This window comes from Microcebus murinus, chromosome 12 (assembly GCF_040939455.1).
Source record: "Microcebus murinus isolate Inina chromosome 12, M.murinus_Inina_mat1.0, whole genome shotgun sequence".
Classification (NCBI taxonomy): domain Eukaryota; kingdom Metazoa; phylum Chordata; class Mammalia; order Primates; family Cheirogaleidae; genus Microcebus; species Microcebus murinus.
In genome coordinates, this window is record NC_134115.1 from 89,844,696 (window position 1) to 89,868,348 (window position 23,653).

The 23,653-nt window shown below is 46.6% G+C and overlaps 1 protein-coding gene across 1 annotated transcript in view; it reads right to left on the reverse strand.

Annotated features, from left to right (window-relative positions):
* Positions 1–23,653, reverse strand: part of MED27 (mediator complex subunit 27) — a 202,054-nt gene that overhangs the window by 8,615 nt on the left and 169,786 nt on the right. Inside the window, exons 5-6 of the mRNA XM_012744084.2 lie at positions 23,218–23,325; positions 13,867–13,908 (exon numbers count right to left, since the gene is read on the reverse strand). Coding sequence (XP_012599538.1) covers positions 13,867–13,908; positions 23,218–23,325 — 150 coding nt within the window. The remainder of the gene's footprint in view (positions 1–13,866; positions 13,909–23,217; positions 23,326–23,653) is intronic.

Genomic DNA, 23,653 nt, shown 5'->3' on the forward strand with positions numbered 1-23,653 from the left:
CTTCAGGCTCTTTTTAGGGCTGCTAAAACGTGTAAGTATGCAAATGTTAACGAGCACACACATCACCAGGGGGGCCTGTTAACAAGCAGATTCTGATGAAGCAGCTCTGGGTGGGGCTGCTGTGGTGTCTAGCAGCTGCTTGGCAAGGGGCCAGGCTCTGGGCAGCGAGGGGGTAGCACACTTCGGGCACTATAGGAAAGGGGCCCCCAAAGAGTTGGACATTTGAAACAAAGGAGTGCAAATTAGGATAGTTTGTCTTTTTCACAAATCAAAGTGCATGGCACCACTAAGTTTCACAATGGGTGCCTCGGGAGGTAGGGAAATAGTTTCACAATAGGTGGGTACTTCCTTTGCCAAAAGGTGCCTTTTTTAGGACCATGAGATAGTTTATTAACTTATAATAGCTACTGTTAAGGAGAGCTTATTAGGTACCAAGTCCTATGTGCCCCTCTCACTTCATTCCCACAGTAACTCCGAGGTGGGTGCTATTCTTATTTATGTTTTACAGAAGAGGAAATGGAGAGGCACAGAGGCTGGGATGATGCCCAAAGTCACACAGCTGGTGGTGGTGGCGGTGACTGGTGTTTGAGCCCGGGCATTGCCATTGCGAGGTGTAAGCCTTTGCCTATCTCCCTGTGTGGACCCCTCCCCCCCTCCCCCCAGCTGGCTCTCCCACTTTGCAGATAAAGGTGCAGGCATGGGGCCTCGGGCAGCTCTGCCCACTATCTCCCAGCATAGCGTGATGCAAGGCACGGGTCAGGAGATCTGCAAACGCGGCTGCTATACAACAGGCTGCTCGAGAGTCGAACAAACTGCATTAACTAGGAAATGTCCTCTCCAGATACGTCTGGAGCTGTGTAGCAAAGCTGTTTGGCGTCTGGCTCATATGCAGGGCATCTAATTAGCTTTTCCATTACTGCTTGGCAATCTGGCCAAATGCAGCCTCTCTTTAAAAAGGTCCAGTATAAACTATACCCTTTAATTGCCAAATGGTGGCAGTTTTTTCCTAGTGCTGATGTGGTCATTTAATTTCTTCAACTTCCCACTACCAATTACAGAAATATTTTAATAGGAGGAACAAAGCTGACTGATCTGCTGTTCTCCCTCCCTGCTTCCCCTCCCCTCCCCTGCTGGTTTGCAGATTCCCGTGGCTGAACCCCCAGGCACCAGCTAAGACGCGCTTGCAGAACACTGGAGAACTTCGCCTACAATTATCTTCCTTTTTGTCAAAGCACTCCACCTTCAATATTTTTTTGGTTTACATTTTTCAACAACAAAGTTGTTTTTTCGCTCAGCATCCAAGATGTGGAAAAAACAGGCCTGGGGCCAAAAAAACTTTTGCTATTAACTAATTTAAATCAACTCGGTGGCAGTGGAGGTTTGGTCCCCTTGTGCTGTAAAGCTAATGAGATTCAGCTGGGAGATAAAAGCCACCCTCCCTCCTGGAGGAGGCCGGGAAGGGCACTAATGCTGCCTAATGCTGCCGACAAGAGGGAGGCCATTCATCCTGCTCATGAGGGTTGGTTTGAAAAAAAGCTCACGAAAAGATCAAAGTAGATGCGAAGTCAAGGAGAGGGAGGGAAGAGAAGACAGGAGAGTTAACAAAAAGCCAGCAAGACGGGATGGGATGCTGATGTAGCTGGCAAGGGCAGGAGAAACTGTGGGCACAGGAAGACAGACTTCTCACAACGAGGGGAGGGGCAGAGAGTGACACGGGGGAGGGGCTTTGCTAGGAGACACTGTCATCCTCCCCATGGTAAAGAAAAACCGCAGGTGCTCCAGCCTAGTTTGGGGTGTGTCCCCCATCTCAACGTTGACCTGCAGGTGATTCACTTTGAGGAGGGTGACATCTCCATGGCCTGTCAACAGATCCACCTTGCTTTATTAACTTTGCTTGTAGCTTTTTCCTTCTCCACCAACCAGGGCTTACCAAAATCCCCTCTCCCTCAGCTCAGAGTGACTAAGGGCTCTGCATACCCAAACCTACAAGAGCACTAAGCTCAGGGAGGAGAAAGGACTTTTTCAAGAGACCTTGAAACAGCTGCCAGTCAACACACTGGAAGAGGAGATGCCAGTCAAAACAGTTTCCCAAAGTTCCTCTGCCATATTGTGTGCAAGGAGCTCCTGACAGCCTTCCCTCCTAGGATCTGAGAGCGGAGGGTGCTTCAGAGAGCACAAGTTATTTTAGCTAAACCAAAAGTGGCACTGCCTGCAATAATAGCAATGATTCACGGCGACATTTACTGAGCACCAGCCCTGTGCGAGAGCTGGTCTATACTGCACAGCCTGGGGTGTGTGGCTCCTCTTACAGGAGCCCAGGCTCTGGATCTGCCTGTGAGCTGGGTGACCTTGGGTGAGGATTAAACAATGGGCCAATGCAGGGACACCTATGAACAGAACAGTGTCTGACACATGGCAAGCAATGCTAACTGTGCACCATCATAGTTTCACCTCACTCCATCCCCACGGCCACTGTATGACAGAGGCACGACTATAATCACCATTTGTAAGTCAGGGAACTAAGTCACAAGGAGGTCAGAACAGGGAGGTCAAGTGATTTGCCCAAGCCAAGGAGCTACTAAACAGCTACTAAACACCTGGGATTTATTCAGACCACTTGAACCCAGCTTGTGTGCCCAGCTCTAAGCCCCAAGCCTGGTGGGCTCCCCCACTCAAGACCCTTCAGAGTGAACAGAGGCTGCGGGGGATAAGAAAAAGTTCCATGTCTGGCCCTCTCCTCCCCAGAAGGAACCAGAACCCACCACTCCTAGGGTGGATCCCAAGTCTCCTGACTTACACCCCAATTCTTGTTCCTTATACAATGTTCCCTCCACTTCCCTGCCAGAAGCTTCAACCTGTCTTGTTCCCTGCCACTTGCCAGGCAGCCCCACCTCCCAAACAGTCTGACATAGACGTCGGTGGGTCCTTAAGACCCCCAGATTCAATGAAAATGCAGCGGGGTGGGACAGAGGAACTATCAGGAGATGGAAGTTCAATCCCGGATTTGTCACTCATGGCCTGGGTGACCTTGGCTGCATCCCTCCCTTGTCGGCCCATGGTAAAAAACTGAGGCTGGGCTTGGGTCGGGGGTCCTGCAGACCCCTCAGGCTGAGGCTTCACTGGATGCTGCTGCAGGGGCTGAGCTGCCCGAGTGAGCTCTTCCATGCCCTGAAGGCAAAGCTGTGCCGCTCTACCCTCAACCCTACCAGGAGCTAAATTAAAGCTCTTTGTACCTCTTTTTTTTAGAGACAGGGTCTCACTCTGGCACCTGAGCTGGAGTACAGTGGTGCCATCAAGAACTCACTGCAGCCTTGAACTCCTGGGCTCAAGCCATCCTCCCGATGCAGCTACAGGTGTGAGCCACTGCGCCCAGCCCCTTTGTAACAAGGACAAGCAGATCCCAGGAGGCAGCAGGGGCGCTGGGTTCCTGTTCCATTCCAGGAATCCACCTGCTGCCCTGGTGTGATGTCGACCTCATGAAGACCCCAGTTTCTGGGCTGGTTAAGGAGAGTTTGGGGATTCGGTGCAGGAGCAGGGAGACCATGAGCACAGCACTGTTCTCTGTGCTGGAGATGCCTCCCAGCTCAGCGGGTGTCAACGAGACTCTGGGGCACAAACTAATAGGTGACAAAGCCAGACATGTGCTACTTGCTGGTGCTCAGGCTGTTCCCACAACACAAAGAAATAAAAATGAACTTCCACTGGGTGGATATACTTTAATGTTACACAAGGAGAGTTTGGGTCTCTACCAGGAGTTCTGCCAAGGACAATCTCACCCTTAAGGAGAGGGACAGTAGGAATCTCTTGGAAGGAGAAAACTCTTTGTGGGTTCCACAGGCAAAGATGTGAACCTAGTGTGTTAAATGTTTAAAGAGATGGCAATCCCTGCCAGCAATGTTGCTCCAAGGATGTGCACTGGTTTTATGAAGAATATTTAAAACAGTCCCAGAAGTACTCACTCCATGAAGAAGAGCCATCATTATTTCAAAATCGGAATGCTATGAAGTCAGCCCTGAAAGTGATGTTTCGGGGGGTGACATGGAGTGCCGCAGAGACAGGCTTCTAAAATGGGGATGAAAGTAGAGTAGAGCGGAAGCAGGGGATTTAGGTTTTATTATGCAGCTCGGCTCTCTAATCTGCACCTTGGATTTGTATAGCACGGGTTCAGCAGGCCTACAGGCCTGAAGAGGCGGCATCGAAGCCCACGGGGACCAGGGATTACTTAGATGAGATCGATATTCCCTTCTCTGCTTGATGAAGGAGCACTGCGAATGGGCTCTGAAGGCTTATAACTGTCCGCGGAGCTGGGCAGAGCTGCTCTGGGCTGGGACCAGAGGCAGGGCCTGGAAGTGGGGAGGTGGAGGCACACAAGGCTGCCCCATCTTGCCCCAAATCCCTGCTCATGCGTTTCAGATCAAGCTCTAGGTCTGCGAAGGCTGAGCCTACATATGTAAAGTACTTAATACGGTCTCTGAAACATACCAGGGCCCTCTACAAATGAGTTTTTGTTTGGTTTAGGAGTTCCAACCCCACCCTCTTTAAAGTCTCAGTGAAGGTGCCACTGATGTCCAGAAGGCAAGTCCCCTACTTCCCGGACCCCTGAGTGCAGACTGGTCGTAGAAGGCCTCCAGAGGCAGCTGTGGATCTGGCTCTCAGCTGTGCTTCCGTTCGGCCCCCACTCTACACTGCAGCAATACTGGCTGCTGCAGGAACCCACCCCCTTCCCTCCATGTTTTCCTGGCCCCATGCTCAAGAGGTCCCTCTGCCTGTAATGCTCTTCCCTGGCTAAGCCCTTCTCACCCTTCTGGACTCAGCTCAGGGGTCCTCCCTGTCCCAGCCTATCCTCTGGGCAGGGTGGAAGGTGCCCTGCCTGTACTCCCAGCAGCACCCCCTCTAAACACCCCTGCTGGACACTTGCCAGACCTGCGCCCAGATGCCCCATGTCCCAGGCTGTGCTCTCCTTGAGGATGAGGCCACACCTGCCTCACTTCTGTCCTCCCTAGGCCTAGCTTGGGGCCTCTGAGAGGAGTGTGGCTCAGCACTGGGTGCCTCTCACCTAGCAGGACCCTGAGTGAACGAGAAAGCGGGCAGGAGTCTACTTATTTTCGGCCCCCGGGGTAAGGGGAGCCAAGTGAGAGGGCGGGAGGAGCAGGAGAAGCAGAGGTCGTGAGCACTGCTCAAGAGTTGGGAGCTGGGTGGGCAGGGAACCCAGGGTAGATGTGAGGGAACTCTCCGGGGTGCTGACCAGCCTTCCTCTTCTGCCAAAGGCCTTGTGCAGGGCTGAGAGGAGTTGTACACGAAGGGCCCTTGACATTTCTTAGGATTAAGGAATTAATACTTTTCATTTAGATGAAAAGAAAAAAAGCTCAATGCTTTCCAGATGGTAAAATGCCAGATTCTGTTGCTGGCTGCCAGGAAAGTCCAAGCCCAAAGACACCTGAATTGTTCTGCACCCACTTGGTGCGATGTTATTTTCTGTAGGAACAGCCTTGCAGTCAGAGAAACATCCAAAGACATCTGGGCTCCCGAGAAAATACAGACAATACCACCTACTTCTCCGTCAAACTTAGGCAGCGACAGGAGAAGGAATGAAGGCTGCAGAGTGGGGACCTAGCCCCGCACAAGAGGCAGCTCTGCTGCCAGAGCCAGGCACCCCTCCCCCAACCCCTGCTCTGTGTGGGGGGAAACAGGAAGTCGAGGCCCAACCTCTTGGTCTCAGGCACCTTCCTTGCAGGGGTCACTGGAGGTGCCACTAGCCCTTTCAGAACACTAGGGACTGACCTAGGTCCTGGGCCCATGATTCGCCAGCATGTTGGGGCTGCCCAGAGGGCACTGCTGGGGCTACAACTCCGGGTGTCCTTCGCCCTCCCTAGCTCACTTTCTGAACTGGAGAAAAAGGGAAGGCAGATGGTGCTTTGGTGGGAGTGGGTGGGTTTGTCCCAGCAGCTGGGTCTTTGGCTTACTTTACACACGCCAGCGCTGGATGCAAGTCCAGGCCCCTCTGATTCCAGAGCCTGTGCTCTAAACCACCATGCCCATGCCCATGGACACCGGGCAGCAAAAGGCCTGCAGGAGGAAGCCCGGCCAAAGGGAAGGGAGGAGAAATTTCTCTGGAGAGAAGAATGGTCACTGGAGACAGGCACATCAGAGAAGCTGACCAGGTCGTGGACTAGAAATTCACCTTGCACTTCATACTTATGATTTCAGTTAACCTCATGCCAATCCTATGAGGCAGGGACTCTTAGAATCTCTATTTTACAGATGAGGAAACTGAGGTAAGTTAGGCCATACAGGGAGTCAGTGGTGAAGCTGGGACCTGATCACATGGCAGGTGGCTCTTAGCTGCCTTATTGGCCTGTCTGTGGGGACCATGACGGGAGGTCAGTTGGGGCTTGGAGAGAGTGGATGGGAGTGGTCCAGGAACCTGTCCACGGTGCCGCACGTGCAGTTCCCAGACTGCCGGGCTGGAGCACGGATGCTTGGGGACAGCAAGGCGGATGGTCTTAGCAGAACAGCTGTCAGATTCTGACGTGGAACAGACTGCATCCCGTGTAACCCTTCAGGAAGAAATGAGCTACGGAGATGACAAATGACTGCCCTGTGACTGCTCTAATGGCAGAAAACCACAACCACTTCCAGGGTAACTCGGGATGCCCTAAGGAAGTCAGCAGGATGGGCCAGGCTTTCCTGGCTCAATTTTAACCATAAACTGGGTACATGTGAGCGCCTCAGCCATCAGCACACTCGGCAGGGGCTGAGGGGGGATTGTGGGGGGAAGATATTGGGGGAAGATGTTTTCATAAGAGGAAAAAAATGTTCAAATCTGTTCTGGTTTAGATGCTTATACTACTGGTCAAACAAGACTATTAAGAGAGAAGGTGGTGATAAAGGCTTTTCAGCTGCCAGGTTGAACCTAACGCCTTCCCTGCCATCCTCAGCTCTCAGGGACCCTGGACCTTCTTAGCAGGTAAGGTCTGCTCATCTGACCTGGCCACTGCAGCCCAGCTGTCCGCCGAGGAAAGGGCTGCCCTCTGGGATGCCCTGGGACCGCCTGCCACCTCGTCTTCCCTGAAGCCCTCCAGAAGCCTGGCAGTGGGCTCACACACACGTGCCGCCTGCCGCCACTGGCCAGAGCCCATGGACAGGAGTCTAGCATCCTACGTTAAGCTGCCCATCTGCCCTTGCCCCAGGGGAAGCTGTCCCTCAGTTCTGTCTGTTGGGATACACCTGTGAAGCAGCAACATGATGCACAGAAGCAGAATGAAAACGACACTCCATTCAGTCTTCAAAACATAAGTTCTCTTCGTTGGAAACAGTTACTCAGCATTTAAGGGGCATGTGGATGGTCAGAGGAGCGAGGACTTTTGGAGGCTGCAGCGTCCCTCCAGGTGTGGGGGCCCCACCTACACAGGCACTGAGCAAGGGAAGGACTGAGGCTCGGCCCAAGGCCCCAGAACTTTCACCACAACTTAGCCTCTTCAAGGTCTTCATCTGTGGCATTTGAAGAGATTTTTGAGAGGATATGTAAATGAGGCTGGTAGGAAGAAATTTTAGACATTTAAAATAATTTAGTGACTATTTGTTGAGCCTCTATGGTGACATGAAATGCCACAGCAGGTACGTATATATGCTCAAGGTACGTGTGCAGCACAGCCTGACTCCATGGAGGGTGACAGCTCCCAGTCTCTGAGAACTACTCCATGCTGGATGGCTCCTTTTCCTAGATTTGGAATGAGCGATGCTATTTGGGTAGGTAATCAACTGTGCTAGGTACTCAATGCATCCACCAACCTATCATCAGGTATTCACCAAAATTTCAGAGAACTGAGATTTTTAGAGCTGACTCAATCTCTTTCACCAAAAAATGCCTGGTGGCCACTCAGTAAACATACCTTGATGGTCTGTCCCAGTTAGGGACCAGTTTTCCATATTGAAGAATGAAAGAACGAACGGATATAGGAAGGAAGAAGCAGTGGCACCCTGCCCAGACATTATTCACTGTCCACGGCTGAGTGCTGACGGCGCGGGGCTGAAAGGGTTACTCATCCCTTTGTTGCCCAGAGAACAAAAACTGGAGACTAAGAGCTGGACATCCGCAGGCTGTGACTTTTGTGTTTTATCCTTTAGCTCCAAGTGAAAAGCTGCGAAGCATGTGCCAGTCCCTCAGGTGCTGCCTCTCATTTCTCATCTGCCTACCTGGGGCTGGACACACACTCCACCTCTTTCTTCAGCCACCCCGCCAAGATTTAACGCAGTAAGTAGCTGTAGATTTGCTCTGCCTCTTTCTAAGTTACTGGATGAAAATGCACACAGTTTTGAAATAAGGAGGTTAAAGATCAAAACACTGACTGCCCCTGCAGAGCTTAAATGTCAGAAAAATATGAACACGCTTGAAACCTTTCCTGGCTCTTTGTGATTCTGCCCTTTCAGACGGTCTCCCCCATTTCTAAGTCCCATTCTCTGAACCTACTCTGCTGGAGACCTGCTGGCTATAAAAAGCTTCTTCGCCCTAGGACCAAGTGCAAGGTGCCTCTGGGGGACCCCAGTAAATGACGGGAGCCTGTCAGCAGCCACGGACCCACAGCAAGCGGCCTGTAGCTCCCCGCCACTCCCACACTTGGGAAAGGCGTCTGATGAGGAAGAGAGGAAAGGGCTTGCCAACAGAGTTAGCATCTGCAGGCAAAGGGAAGGCCAAATTTTGCTTCCTGTGGCAGGATCTGCTACAGAAGCTCAGGGGCTCTGGCTTTCACCTGGGGGTTAGGAACTGGCCACAAGAGAATTTGACAGGGGTGTGTTTCATTCTCCCACCTCCTGATGTTATCCTCTGGAAATAAAAAGGCGAGTGTAAGCTTGGATCGGCTCTGTAAGGCAGTCCCTGCCCAACCCCTCCTTCATCACACTGAAGGGGAAGGGAAGACCTCAGAGGGCTTCCCGCCTTCCCAGCAAGCCCTCATTCTGTGGTAGCCACTGCTGCTACTTGTGGGCAGGAAAACACATCCAATACACAGTCACTGCGACCACAGAATGAATGCCAAAGAAAGGGAGTCCTTGGGCTTCTATACCAGAGCAATGCAGGGAGAGAGTTCCTCCAACGAAGCTGTGAGCTGCTGCTGGCAGCCAAGAATACCCATCTCAGAGGTGGGGCAGAGTTATGGTATCTACTAGATACCACCATCCTTAGGAGACTTGGAACCATTTTCAGCCTGAGAAATCTCCTCTGATGACCAAGGAACCCCCCTTTCCATGTCTGGCTTTCACTTGGGGGTTAGGAACTGGCCACAAGAGAATTTGACAGGGGTGTCAACCTCCATGTCGTGCTACTTTACTCATGCACTTTACTGTTTCCAGTTGAGCTTTTCTGGACGATGCTGATAACTAAACCCCACCCTGGATGGTCAACTTGGGTGGGTGTGAGCAGGCAGAGGAAGGTGGAAGGGATGTTTGCCACAGTGCTCCCAAACTGTGTGTTTCGGGGAAATGCTACAAGCAACATCAAATGGGATACCCCAAAATTTAAGTGAGTGAACAGGAAGAAAATATATTCTGAAAAACAGCTGATTCTAAAAAGTGAAAAGTCTTTTTCACTTGGAGCTAAAGGACAAAGCACAAAAGTTGCAGCCTGCGGATGTCCAGCTCTTAGTCTCCAGTTATTGTCCTCTGGGCAACAAAGGGACGAGTAACCCTTTCAGCCCCGCGCCGTCAGTACTCAGCCGTGGACAGTGAATAATGTCTGGGCAGGGTGCCACTGCCTCTTCCTTCCTATATTCATTCGTTCTCTTCTCTCTCCTCTCCCTCTCCCTCCTCTCCCTCTCCTCTCCTCCCCTCCCCTCCCCTCTCTCCTCTTCTCTCTTCTCTTCTTCTCTTCACTTCTTCCTTCCTATATTCATTCGTTCTCCTCTCCTCTCCTCTCCCCTCCTCCCCTCCCCTCCTCCCTCCTCCCCTCCCCTCCTCCCTCCTCCCCTCCCCTCCCCTTCTCTCCTCTCTTCTCTTTTGAGACAGAGTCTCACTCTGATGCCCGGGCTAGAGTGCCTTGGCATCAGCCTAGCTCACAGCAACCTCAAACTTCTGGGGTCATGCGATCCTCCTGCCTCCCAAGTAGCTGGGACTACAGGCATGCACCACCATGCCCAGATAATTTTTTCTATATATAATTTTAGTTGGCCAATTCATTTCTATTTTTAGTAGAGACGGGTCTCGCTCTTGCTCAGGCTAGTTTCGAACTCCTGACTTCGAGTGATCCTCCTGCCTTGGCCTCCCAGAGTGCTAGGATTACAGGTTCATGAGCCACCGCGCCCAGACTTCATTCGTTCTTTCATTCTTTCTTTAATATGGAAATATTAGAAATGTTGCCACCTAATCCTTTTCCTTTGGTGATTTGGGTTTGAAATGCTAAACGTCACCCCATAAACTACGACAGACCTTCTGAATCTACGAGGACAAACAGTCCCCACTCTGTGTTTAGGACAGGGCCGGGCTATGGCACAGGAAGGTCCAACCCACTGGCCACTGTCCACCTTGAGATGAACATGATGAAATGAGCACAGTGCAGCCATTGCTCTCAGATGCCAGACCACATGTTCTTTATGTGCTCTACCACCATCTTCCACAAACACAATGAGAAGACAAGACATCTTTACAAGATCCCAAACCCATCCCACATGACCATGATTGCTTTACAACTCAGTAAAGTTGAAAGCTTTACTGGGGAAGGACTAAGCTTAATTCTACATTATTTTCCAATACATTCCTTTATTTGATACCAAGTAGAAGATGTTTTAGTAGGAAGGAGAGAAGACTCTTTAATCTACTAATTCTTACCTGTCCTTGAAAGAAAAGGACTTCAACGTTATCTGCCTTTAGTTCTAATCAGAGAGCACTAGCACCTCTCCCTGTTTATGGAACTTTAATCGAGTACAGGTCATTATCAGAGGTCAAGTCCATTTAGTTAAAAATAGGTAGAGATGATAAAGGAACTCAGAGAGGGTTCTGCACAAATACAGATGATATGCCACTCAAGAGTTGAAATAAAATTCCCATTCCTTAGAATTCATCAGTGTTTACGCTCGAAACATGTTATACAAACTATAAGGAAAGAAATGGCGGGTGCTCTTAAATCTCTCCAACTAGACTAACATCAAATTTAAACACTGCTTCAGTGTGTGTTTGCAGTTTTAAGAAAATACAAAGAGTGGTTGACATGTTATTTTCAGGGGAGATAGAGTAGAAATATAGCACCGTCTCTCTAAATCTATGCTTTACCAAATCTGTGTTTCACACATTTTACAACTTCCCAATAAACTTTCTGTTTGCATTAAAAAATACTTAATACTATAAGAACATTAAAAAATATATGCAAAGGCAAGCATGTGCAAGTCCTCCCTCATAAAAGGTAATGGACTAGAAACGGGACGGTTGTTAAATACCAGGTGACGGGCTACAATGCTCACGGCCCTCCTGGCGTTGCCACCAGCCTCGTGTGGGGCCAGAAGCGGGTAACTCACTGCAATGCCACAGAGGGCACTAAGGGAAGAACTAGGTTAAAGGGAAAAAATTGCTTTAATGTTCCTCACTATTAAAGCAAAACAAGATACAGATAATGAGCAGTGTTCCTTCTCCTTACAATGTTTTCCAACCAGCTGCTGGGGGGAAAATTACAAGAACAGTCAGCATGGACAACGTCATTTAAGGCTGAGACTCAATGCACGCTTAACAAGTAAATACCACAGGTGTGGTAACTTCGAAGAATGCAAAGATTAAAAATGCAGTTCCCTGCACTAACGCCTACATCTGACCACATACTTCTTTCCTTTAGGATCCATACCCAGGGAGGGAGGTTATTTTCTCCATTATGTTCTAGAAAGCTCAGATGGGTAAAGAAGTATAAAAAAAGAGGAAGACTGTGATTTTCTTTGTTAAATAAACTTTTATTTTGGAACAGTGTTAGATTTATAGAAAAGTTGCAAAGATGGTACAGAGAGTTCCCATAACCCTCTCACTCAGTTTCTCCACTGTTAACATCTTCCATTACCAGGGTATGTTTGTTAGAACTAAGAAACCAACACTGGTTACTCACTAATAACTAAACTCCAGCCTGTATTTGGATTTCACTAGTTTTTCCATTAGTAACCTCTGTCTGTTTCAGGATCCAACCCAGGGTTGGATAAATACTAGGGGCATGTTACATTTAGTAGTGATAAGTTCATGGATTTTTAATGCTTATATAGGCTCCTTAAATGTGCAGTTTTCAGCCTCGGACTACTGCACTAACCCTAGGCACCTGCCTTTTGCTTGCCTCTTATCATCATAAAGGGGTGCAGGGAACAACACGAATTGACAGAACAGTAAGTACCATTAGCAGGTGGTCCATTATGCCCCTCTGGTACAAAAGCCCCCTGCTCACTGCTTAATGGGTATGACATTTCCCTTTGGAGTGATGAAAACGTTCTGGAACTCGACAGAGGTAGTGGTGTACAACACTGTGAATGCACTAAAAGCCAAGGAATTGTTCACTTTAAAATGGTTAATTTTCTGCTACGTACATTTCACCTCAATTAAAAAAAAAAGCCCTATGCTTCCTGGCACACTTTGGATACAACCTATTACTCGACATGGGAATAACTTGGGCCAAGCATTCAAAATTATGCCCCTTCTCTGTGTCAGGCTCTTTAGTGGTTTCTCATTGAATTGAGAATAAAATCCAAATTCTGTACCAGGGCCTGAGGTACCTCCCTGACCTGGGCCCTACCTTCCACCTCTGCCCTGGCCCCTCACTGCCCGTGGTGTGTTCCATCACTCTGGCTTCCATCAGTCCTTACACTATGCCAAGCCTTCCTCAACATGAGGTTTCTGGGCTGCTGCCTCCGTTGCCTGGGAATCCTTGTCTGTGGCTTTTCATGTGGCTGGCTCGTCCTCACACTGTCTGTCTCAGTTCAAGTTTCCCCTACAGGCCTCCTCTGGCTACGCCAATCTGAAGGAGAACCCCCTGCTGTTCTTGGTCACAGCCCCCCCTAGTTAACAAATTGGAATTATTTATTAAGTCCCTTGTCTGCCTGATTTTCACCTGAATTCCTAGCACTGAGCACAGTGGCTGGCACATGGCAAAGGGGCTCAGTAAATAACTGTTGTTGAACTTGATGAGGGAATGAGTGGAATGATAACCAACTCTCTCTACTTGCCCTCTGGATGAGAGCAGAGATAGAAGATGGACGAGGATGGAAGAAGCTGGCTGTTGCCCTGCAAGGGGTCAGCCCTGAGTGCTGTGGGGACTGGGGGTTGGGAGGAATCCTCTTAAGCCTTAGGGATTGAGTTGGTCCAGGGAAGGGACCCTTTACCACTGGGAACTGGGTAATTGGATTTTCTCTAGTCACTTTTCACTTTTTCTAACATTTCCCATACCAGTGTTTCATAAGGAAGCCCAATATCTGGAAAAGATCCAGAGCATAAAGTGGGGGCGGGGGCAACTTGCCTTCCTCAGCCCAGCCTGAAGGTAACTGCGTAGACCACTAGGGCTCTGGGAACTTGAGTTTCAAACTGGGATTGAGCTTGGAACAACTCAAAGTCTCTAACTTTTTAAGGTATAATTTACATACAGTAAAACTCACCCTTTTGTAGTAATATAGTTCTGAGTTTTGACCTATGTGTACAGTTGTGTAATTACAATTAAGACACAGAATATTTCCATCGCCCCAAGTTCCCTCATGCTCCCACCAATCTAATTTCTGTCCCTAAGGTTTCGTTTTTTCCAGAATGTCATATAAATGGAATCAGACAGTGAGCAGCCTTTTATGTCTGGCTTTTTTCACTTTAAAAAAAAGCCTCTGATAGTATTTTCCGAATGCCTCTTGAGTAAGAAAAAGTAAAACTTACCTTCTGGAATACTTGATAGTTGGATTTGGACCATATATCAAGCTGGGGGGACAAGAGATAAAAATCATCAGCATCAATATTAGGATTTGGGACCTCAAGGAATGAGATTGTAACTGCTGTTACCTTTATTAAACTCGGAAAAAAAATCCTGGTTATAGAATAACAGGAACTTAGTGTTGAAAAGGATCTTACACGTTCTACACTTCGATTTCCTCGTTATCAGTCCACAGGTGATTTAAGAAAACTAAGTGAAGGAATGCAGGGAAGTCAACCTGAGGCACGTGTTGCTTCCAAGGCTCACACGAGTGGAGCCCCTTTGCTCACTTCCCTAACCTCCACTCCTGCTACGGCTCTTCCTCATTACACGACATGCCAACAAAGGTTCTGCCTCAGGACCTTTGCACTGGCTGTGCTCTTTGCCTGGACTGTTTTCCCCACAGCCCTCACGTGGCTCTTTCTGTACTTCCTTTAGCTCAAATGTCACCTCGTCAGAGAGGCATTTTCCAGTTACCCTATCAAAATAGTCTTCCCAGTACTTGTTATCTTGATTCTCTTTACCCTTTCAAAACTTAATTTTTCTAACACTTAAAACTGCCTGAAGCTCTATTATTTCTGTTCACTTGCTTACGGCCTGACTTGCCCATGGGAACGTAAGCTTGTTGAGGGCAGGAAGCTTGTCTTCCTCCCCGCTGCCTCCCCAGGTCCCGAGACGGGGTCTAGCACACTATGGGCACCAACAGGTTTTTGCTGCTGAGCACCTGTTCCATGTGGGCACCACACTCGCCCCTCCACGAACTCTCCATGGAATCCCAGAACGAGCCCACGCGGCTGGCCCCACCGGCCACCTACATTACAGACAATGAGACAAGGGTTCAGAGCCCTTCATCAGCCCAAGGTTATCTGGCATCTCACGACTGGTCTCATGTCGGGGTGTTTAAACCTGGCTGGGCATCAGAAGCCCCGAGGGGGAACTTTTGATTTTTAATATGCAGATTCCTTGGTCCCTCCTGTGGAGTGTCTGAATTAGTAGGTCTGAAGTGAGCATAAGAGTCTGTTCCTTTTTTGTCTATTTTTAGCAATGCTCCCCAGGTTAGTTGTGATGCCTGGTTGGTCAGGAACTCCTAATCTAGGGCAGCCCAACTTAACAAATGAGGATACTAGTGGTCGAAGATAAAATGTGGGTAAAGCTCAGAGTAAACACAGTCCAGTCCTCCTCTGGCCACACTTGGTCACACACAGGGTACCTTTTTGGTTTCACTGGTTTGCATGATAAACTAAATCAATGCCTTCTGTTTCTAGAGTCTAGAACAAACTGAGTATGGCAAAAATAGAATTATCCCCAATACAGAGATGGGAGACAGCTCAAGCATAGTGATTAAGTGAGGAAGCCATCAGTATGTTCCATAGGTGCAAAAAAGTCAACTTTAATATATGAGTTCAAGAGCTGAGTAAATTGAAACACCTGGTCAACGGGCCTCTTGGAACCTGCCTTTGGGGTTAACCAGTGGTCAAGGTAGAAACCTGAGACATAGCTGTTGAAGCCTGTATGTTGTGTTATTGATTTTTGAGCACCAAAAAGCACAAGCAGCAATTGGATAGGAAGACTCCTTTAAAAAGACAGGATGTTGTGAAGCACTGCTTTGACCTGGGACACTTTAGAGCTCTGTTTCTATTCTGAGGAAAACACCAAAATTTGGCTTTCTGAAAACAGTGCTTGGAAATTAAAAGTTGGGCGGTGAACAGGCATACATTCAGTTCTCCTGGCTTCTTCCTGTTCACAATTAGTTTCATGTAAATTTCACTGTCTTTGAAAACTTTTAGGACAGCAGAGAAGGTTAAGATGGTGCTGAGGCTGCTCTGGGCCTTTGCAGGGCTCCTGCTGGAAAGGGTGGAGGTTTAGTTAATCCAGTTCCGGGATCGATAATGGGAGAGATTTCACTGATCAAACATTCATTCACCCAACGTGGAAAATACACCTCCAGTCCATTCACTTCTCCCTATCCCCACTGCTTGCACCATCTTCTTCCTGGATTTCCACAAAAGCCCCTAAAGGACCCCCTGCCTTCTGTTCTGGCTAAACTGCCCTTCAGAAAGGTGCTGTCGACTGCCAGTCATTCCCTCACCCCCGGACTTTAACCACTGAATAGAAGTAAGAATCTTAAAAATCTTCAGGCATTAGAATTTTAATTTGACAGGTTAACAATTTGTAGGGGGGGAAGTGACATGTTATCTCCAGATAACTGTGGAGGAAACCTCAAAAGGTACACATGAAATTAATTCCCTACTCTATCAATTCTGTTGAAGAAAAGTGCTGTTGGGCAGCTGGTCATATTTGGGAAGATAAATCAGGTTCATATTACTTTCTCAGTGCAGCAGTTTAGAGCAGGGCTTAACAAATGCAGCATTTTAAGATTATTCAGGGATTGCAGGATAAATAAGAATGACTTTTTGCATCTTTTAGTTGTACCCAAATCACTGCCAAGATGACAGGGAGACAGCAAAGATTCTCAATCTCAATTTGAGGAAGAGTAACATCAATGTCTGAACTTGGAACTAATATAGTTCTCCTTCCATTTTAAGCCCACAGCTGTTTCTTCTGAAGTTCTCCACTGTTTGTCCTTCTTGCCTGCTCACATCATACATAAGCAGACCAAGCCATAAACACAGAGTCACGAAAAACATTAAAGGAAGAAGAATCTGTGTAGACTAAAAAGTTATAGTTTTTATTTAAAAGAGAAAATTATTTTGAAAAACCTCCAGGGTCTGTAAAATGTTTTAATAATAATAAAAGGAACTAGGGAGAAATATCCATAGGTTTAGTTAAAAGGTCGACTCTCCAGCCTTATTGTGGATTCTCAAAATCACCACACTTATTCAAAGTGAGGATGTTGCTCTTTTTTGAAAGGAGGTTGAAATATATTATTCAGGACCCTAGGGAACAGTTCCTACCATCTGGGACAGAAGGACGTTAGGTAATGTGGTCTATTTACCCCGGTGCACATGGTAAGAAAGGGATCCAATAACAATGGGTTCCCCTTTTGCTGGGAACACACAGCAGGTGGTTTGTACTTGATTTTCTGCTAGATTTATGCCAAAGAAAGCCATTTAAATGAGCATTCTGGAATCAATGCCCTGCCTCTCCTCAGGGCCAGGAAGATTTCAGAAATTCATCTCAGGGAGCCAGGACCGATCTCAGTGAGTATTTATTAGCTTCAGCTTGTTCACGGCAAAGGCAGGCATGGCTACCAATTTTTTTTTTGCCAGCTGCAATATTTAAAAAAAGAGCATTCTGGAAACTGCAAACCTTAAGCCTGATGAACAAGAAATTATTCTGAATTACAGTGTCAGGAAAGAGAAAGTAAAGCACCCCCTCAGTATTCTGGGCAAGCATTAGAAACATCTGAAAATGGGAAAGTCAACCAGTGGTAATTGGTGGCTGAATCTGCAGTCTTAGCAGCGGCTTCCTGGGGACTCTGGGGATTGCAATACGTATTTTAGGGGCAGAAATGTGGTCTATGCTCAAGTGTAAGGAAAGCAAACCCTACAGATGACCAACTGCTTTAGCATAGACACATCGGCTCACATGAAAAACAACAAGATGTTAAAAGACCTCTTGATGCACAAGAAGAACTAGTGAAAATAGTGACAAACCAAATTTATTCACTGAAAAGAACAATCAGAATGAGTCAACGTCAGCAGGCACGGTAATTCTAACTGTGATGTTGACCACCACCATGACCTTCCGTCACAACCAGTGAGGGCAGATGCCATTTACTGGTGAGGACACATTTGGCCTGCACTTATCTAAGTTATATTAAATTATTTTTTAAAATCCTCTCAGCAATAGCATGAGGATAAAATAATTTCTACTTCACAGATGAGGACACCAAGGCTCAGAAAAGTTAAACAACTTGTCCAACGTCACAGAGTTCATCTGTGGTGACTTTGGAACTAGGTCTGTGTCCAGAGGCCCAAAGGCTCTTACCCTGCCTTTCAGCTGGCCTTCAGAGGAGCACTCACTCTGAGCGTCCCCTAAGCCATCACCTGCGCAGTTCTTCTGGGCGTGGGGGGACTCTCACACAGTTCTGTTTAAGGCCTACTGCTGTGACAATCACTGCTAAAATTCATTCACCAGCAAGTGAAAATTGTGGCAGCTTATCAGAAAGTTATCAATTCTCTACTTCATTTCAAAAAACAGTGCAATCAATTTTAAATTATCTAAAATGAACAGACACTTTCAAATAAAACTCATAAGCTGCACAAGAATTTCAAATTTTAAAGGTTTTATTTGGTAGCTTTATCTTGCAAGGTCAACAGGTGATAGACATGTTAGTTTGGGTAGACTACTACAAATCAGCAAAGGTGATGGATTTGTCCATGGTTACCCAAGCTTTCAAAACCATAAACTTCTGTGTGGTCATCTCAAGCCTCCCACCCTTTCCAGAGAATAAAGAGCAAGCAAGTCTTACCTAAGAACACAGTGTTACAGGTCTATTACTCTTCAACTTTTCACTTTCAATCAGGACATGCATTTGTTACTAAAAAACTGCTGAAAGCACAATTTCAGGGCATCCTCTGCATATGAATTAAACTGGATTCCCCTTTCCCTGGCTTTCACCCTTCCCCCTAGAAGTAACAAGAGGCCATTTTTCTGAAGGTCGTCTGAACAATTTCAAAGGCTATAACAAATCAAAATGTTCCCTGCATCTAATATCAAACGGGGCTGATGCCAACACTTATTAGAGAAATCAGATTCAAACTTCCCCCAACCCCCTCGACCCAACACACACACACACACATCCAACTTTGAAGTGGGAAGAATGCAGGGATCAGAAATTACCCTGGAGACAGCTCTGGCTGTCTTTGAAGGATTCCTTTGATACCACCATTTCTTTTCCTCTCTTGCGCTCAGAGGCTAAAAGCTGCCCTTTTTTATTGATACAGGGTAATTAATGAAGCTATAGCATTAACATAACCTAAATCCCCTAATAAGATAAATTCAACCGAGACACTTATATTTTTTCAGTTAAGTCTGACTAGTATAAAATCAGGAAAATGGCCAAGTACTCATCTTAAGTCTTGCCTTTTAACATGCTGAGTCATGGCTCTTGCTACTCCCTGATTACAACGAATAGTAGTCAGTAAGTTTGAAAAGCACTTTTATTTTTTATTAGAGGAATCAGGCTACTGGTGCTTGGTACCAAAAATATGCACCACAGGTAAAGAGACAGGACATTAGGGTAGTGGCGGTGGTTGTTACTGCAAGTATAAAGCAATAGCCTTGGTATGATGAATTCTGATGGGGAAAAACGGGCCGGATCTGGACTGGGGGTGGTGCTGGGCCACTACTGTAGCAATAGGGGTAATTAAACCTTTTAGAATGTGCTGGTTGCTTTGGGCTTAGAGGACACAGACAACTGCATAAGCAGAAGTTAAGCCCATAGGAGGCTTTCCCAGCCACGCCCCGTGCATCTGTGGCTGTGCTCCAGGAGACTGCAGCAAAACACTCCCCTGCAACCACTTAGGAACCAACTCAGCAAATGCAGGGCTCCATCTTTGCAACAGCACAATTGCAATCAATAATTTGTTCTTGCAGACCACACCTCGAGCTCCAATGGCTCCTTCCAAATATTCCGTTTTATCTGGGATGTGCCAGATATTTCAACATATTAATTGCACTAATGCCTGTATGTATATAAATACATATAAGTACACACATATCAGTGTCAGTACTCAAAATAGAACACTAACGATGTCTGCACGGTTTCATTTTTATCATTTGCAAAGTTATCAGAAAAAAAGAAGAGGCTAATCAAATTGGTTAGGATTAGGTTCTGGGCAGAACAGTCATTTGAGAGCTTCTCTACAAAATGTACTCAAATGTACCCTTTAACAAAGGGCCCTGTTCCTCCTGTCTTGCTATTTCCAGTTTTAGGGTCTCTGCTTACTGCTCCACCATATGCAGCGGTAAAAGGAGGCCTAAGGCTTCCTGTCACACTACATTTCTGATGTCAACCACAGCTGAGTTCAGGTTCCTACACACACACACACCCATTTTCTTTCTGATGAACAGAAAAGCCAGGCTAATTTCTCGTCAGAAGAACATGTGTCTTCCTCTATCCTCTAACTTACTCATGACTTCAACTCCTATTGCTTCTTTTAGTCCCCATTTCTCATTTTTGATTCTCTACTTTTCCATTCCACTAAAATACTTTCACATCCCAAGTAGGCCTTCATTATCCCTGCCATATATGACTGGGCTTCTACTGTCTTCTAGGCAATGAAGCATACTGCAGGGACAAAGAGTCAGGATGAGCTTGTGCCCTCAAAAAGCTCCTGCTAGATGCAGGTGTGAGACCTGGCTCTGTATGGCCGTGAGCAAGTTACTTTACTACTCTAGGTCTCAGTTTCCTTAGGTAAAAAATGAGTCTAATGGCAGTACTATATCATGATACTGTTAGGAGGATTTGATAACCATTAAAGCTAAGTTTGCTTCGTGCAATTCCTGCCAGACCAAATATGTTAATATTGTTAGTATTTGTATTAATTGCAAAATAGACATGTAAACCAATAGTCACAATGTATTAATACTAGTACTAGCAAAAGACTGTTCAAAATTCTATGTGTATAGCAATAATGAAACCTGTGCCTGCCACTCATGTTCACTAGCACTATTCTTCTACAGGTGGCCCCTGGGAAGATGGGACAGGATAGGAAGGAAGATAGTATTATGCTGGTATAAAGGAAAGAGTAAAAGTTTGCCAGGTGGACTAGGAGGGGTAACTGGCCCACAGCAAAGGGCACAGAATGTGCAAATATGTGAGAGTCTGGAATGTCCCGGAAGCCACAGGCTGGAAAGTAAGACAAGATGTGTATGAGAATGATGGCCAATGAGGTCGGAAAGCAAGGTGGGGCCCAATCATTAGGCATTTATATGTCTTGCAGAAGATTTTGGATTTTATTCTGTAAGCCAGAGTTTTCAGAAGTGTTGTATGAAATACCAATGTCACAATATGCTCCAAGAATAAAGAAAAAAAGAATTTGGTGGCCAAATAAGTTAGGAAAATACTGCCTACTATATATTCCTCTTGAAAGATTCGTAAACACACAGCAAACTAGAGTAAAGAAACCTACTGAACTTTCTCTAACCCAGAGTTTCTCCAACTTGTTTGACTACAAACTGCTTTGTGCCTAACGTCTATTAATATCCTACTTTCCTACTTGGGGGAGGGCTGCTTTGGGCAATGAGGAGGTAGTGAAAAGCAAGAGAACCATACACTTGCACGTGTATTTTAGGAAGACAGCTCTGGAAGCCAAGTGAAGGACAGACTGTGGAGGGAAGCAGAGCTGGAGACTCAAAGTGAGGCTCTTGTGCAGTTCTTTAGTTCAGAGATAATGAGAGCCCGCAGAGTGGGGGTGGACAGCAGGGGCCAGTGTGAGAAATATTTAAGAGGGAGAACTGCCAGCACCCACTGACAGACTGGATATGGGGGATGAGGGAAGAAAGGTTTAAGCAATTAAGTGGTGGTACTGTTAACCAAGATAAGGACAAGAAGAGGGAAAATGAGTTTAGGGAGAAAGATGAGTTCAGTTTTGCATGGGCTGAACTTGTGGGATATCTGAGAAGGAGAAGTCTGATCTAGAAACAAAGCATGGTGAGGTGACACGGGTGAGAATGGCCAAGGGGAATAGGCAGAGGGAGAAGAAAACCCCGGGAAGCCAGGAAGTCGGGGGAAGGGGAAAGGAGGCATCACCTGAGAGAAGTTTTAGAACTACTATATACACGAGACTATTCTCCAAGTCCCTGTTGTAAGTGCAGAATAGAAACAATACTCACCATTTAGTGAGTATTTACTAGGTAGCAAAGTGCTAAGTGCTTTGTGTATATTATTTTGGACACTTTCAGTATGGGGCAATTAAATAAATAGAATGTTAAAAGGTATCATGCAAAGTAGGTAAAATCTCCATTCCTTATAATCTAAATGCAGATTATGCTTCATTTGTACCCAGAGTTTGGTAATTCTTGCAGCACGATCCTGATTACTGCTTAGCTTTTTATGTTCTTTATCTTTTCAATTCACTTGTAAGGCCTTGGCGAGCAAGGCCACATTTCATACCAGGTATGGCTGTAAGGTTGTCAACCTTGAGAAAACACAACAAAAATGGCATCTGTAAACCCCACTGTATGAATGTCTCTGAGGGTATATGCTGCCCAAGTGCTGCTTCTGCTGCTGACATTGTGGGACCCGCTCTGAAGCCACCATGCTCATGAGATCACCCACTTTACATACTTGCTCCAAAGACATTTGGTTTTTCTAAACAAAAAATAAAAGGAAACTTCCCCTCAGTGAACAATTAGCTCTCAATGTGGAGACTTACAAGAAGTTGGCACAGTCCTTGGAGACAACATGCATGTGGAAATGCCGGGTTACTTGTTCAAAATACAAATCTCTTTATGTCATGGGTTGCACTTCTCATACAACACACTGTTATGTGCTAAGCCACAATTATCACCTTTTTTTTGAAGAACATTCTATTCTCATTATAAAGTGGCTATTGGGTGGTGAGTGCTAGTACCAACAAACTTTTAAATTTTAAAGAGATTCCTGATGGGAAGGGCAGGGAAGGGAAGGCTCCTGATGGGGGAGGTGTGCCGGGGCTCAGTGCTAGGGAGTGACCGGGAGAGTCAGGGTGGGTGTCTTAGGCTGGGTGCTCATCGCACTCTGGAGGCAAACGCAAATGAAGGCTGTCAGCTCCTATTAGCATCCTCTGACGGATGTAGAGCCATATGGAGAGTGTGCAATCAAAAGAATTAGGAGTTCACATGGGTGAACTTTCCATGAAACAAATCACCCATGGAAATAACTTGCCTTCTTTCAGCAGCAGTATTCAGTATGTGCCGCTGTGCACAAGCAACTTCCTGAGGGCTACTTGTTAGTTTCATAGAAAAAGAATGTCATCAGGTGGTGTCAAACTAACTTGAATTTTCCTCATGGTTCTAGGAAAAGCAAAACGCTGAACCCTGGGCTATTGATGAGCTGCTTGACTTGGAAAAAAAAAATCCATTTCCTCAGAAGACACGTTTAATGAGGCAACTGGGGTCTAAGGTGATAAATTAGAAATTCAACTAAGGCATCAGGCTTAGAGGAAAAAGCAGAGGCTTGATGAAAAATGCAAGCACAGAGAATGAAATGTTTTTTTGTAAAATGTTCATCTTCACACTGACAAATCTACATTGTTGATCATTTCAGCTATGATTACTAGTTTTTAATGTCATTCATCCGGGACTCTACAACATTTGCTCTGGGATACAGAAAACAAAGGGAAAAAATAGGACTCCAGAATGCTTACCTTGCCATCTTCTGTGTAGACATTTTCATTATATCCCTTTACTATTGTTCGATCAATGAACAGGCTCCGCATGACGACAATCACTTTCAAAACCTTTCCCAAGGTCACCTGTCAAAACAAGTGCATACAAACATAAAAGCTTACACTTGGGCCGGGCACGGTGGCTCACGCCTGTAATCCTAGCACTCTGGGAGGCCGAGGCGGGCGGATTGCTCGAGGTCAGGAGTTCGAAACCAGCCTGAGCGAGACCCCGTCTCTACCATAAAAATAGAAAGAAATTAATTGGCCAGCTAATGTATATAATATAAAAATCAGCCGGGCATGGTGGCTCGTGCCTGTAGTCCCAGCTACTCGGGAGGCTGAGGCAGGAGGATCGCTTGAGCCCAGGAGTTTGAGGTTGCTGTGAGCTACACCACGGCACTCATTCTAGCCTAGG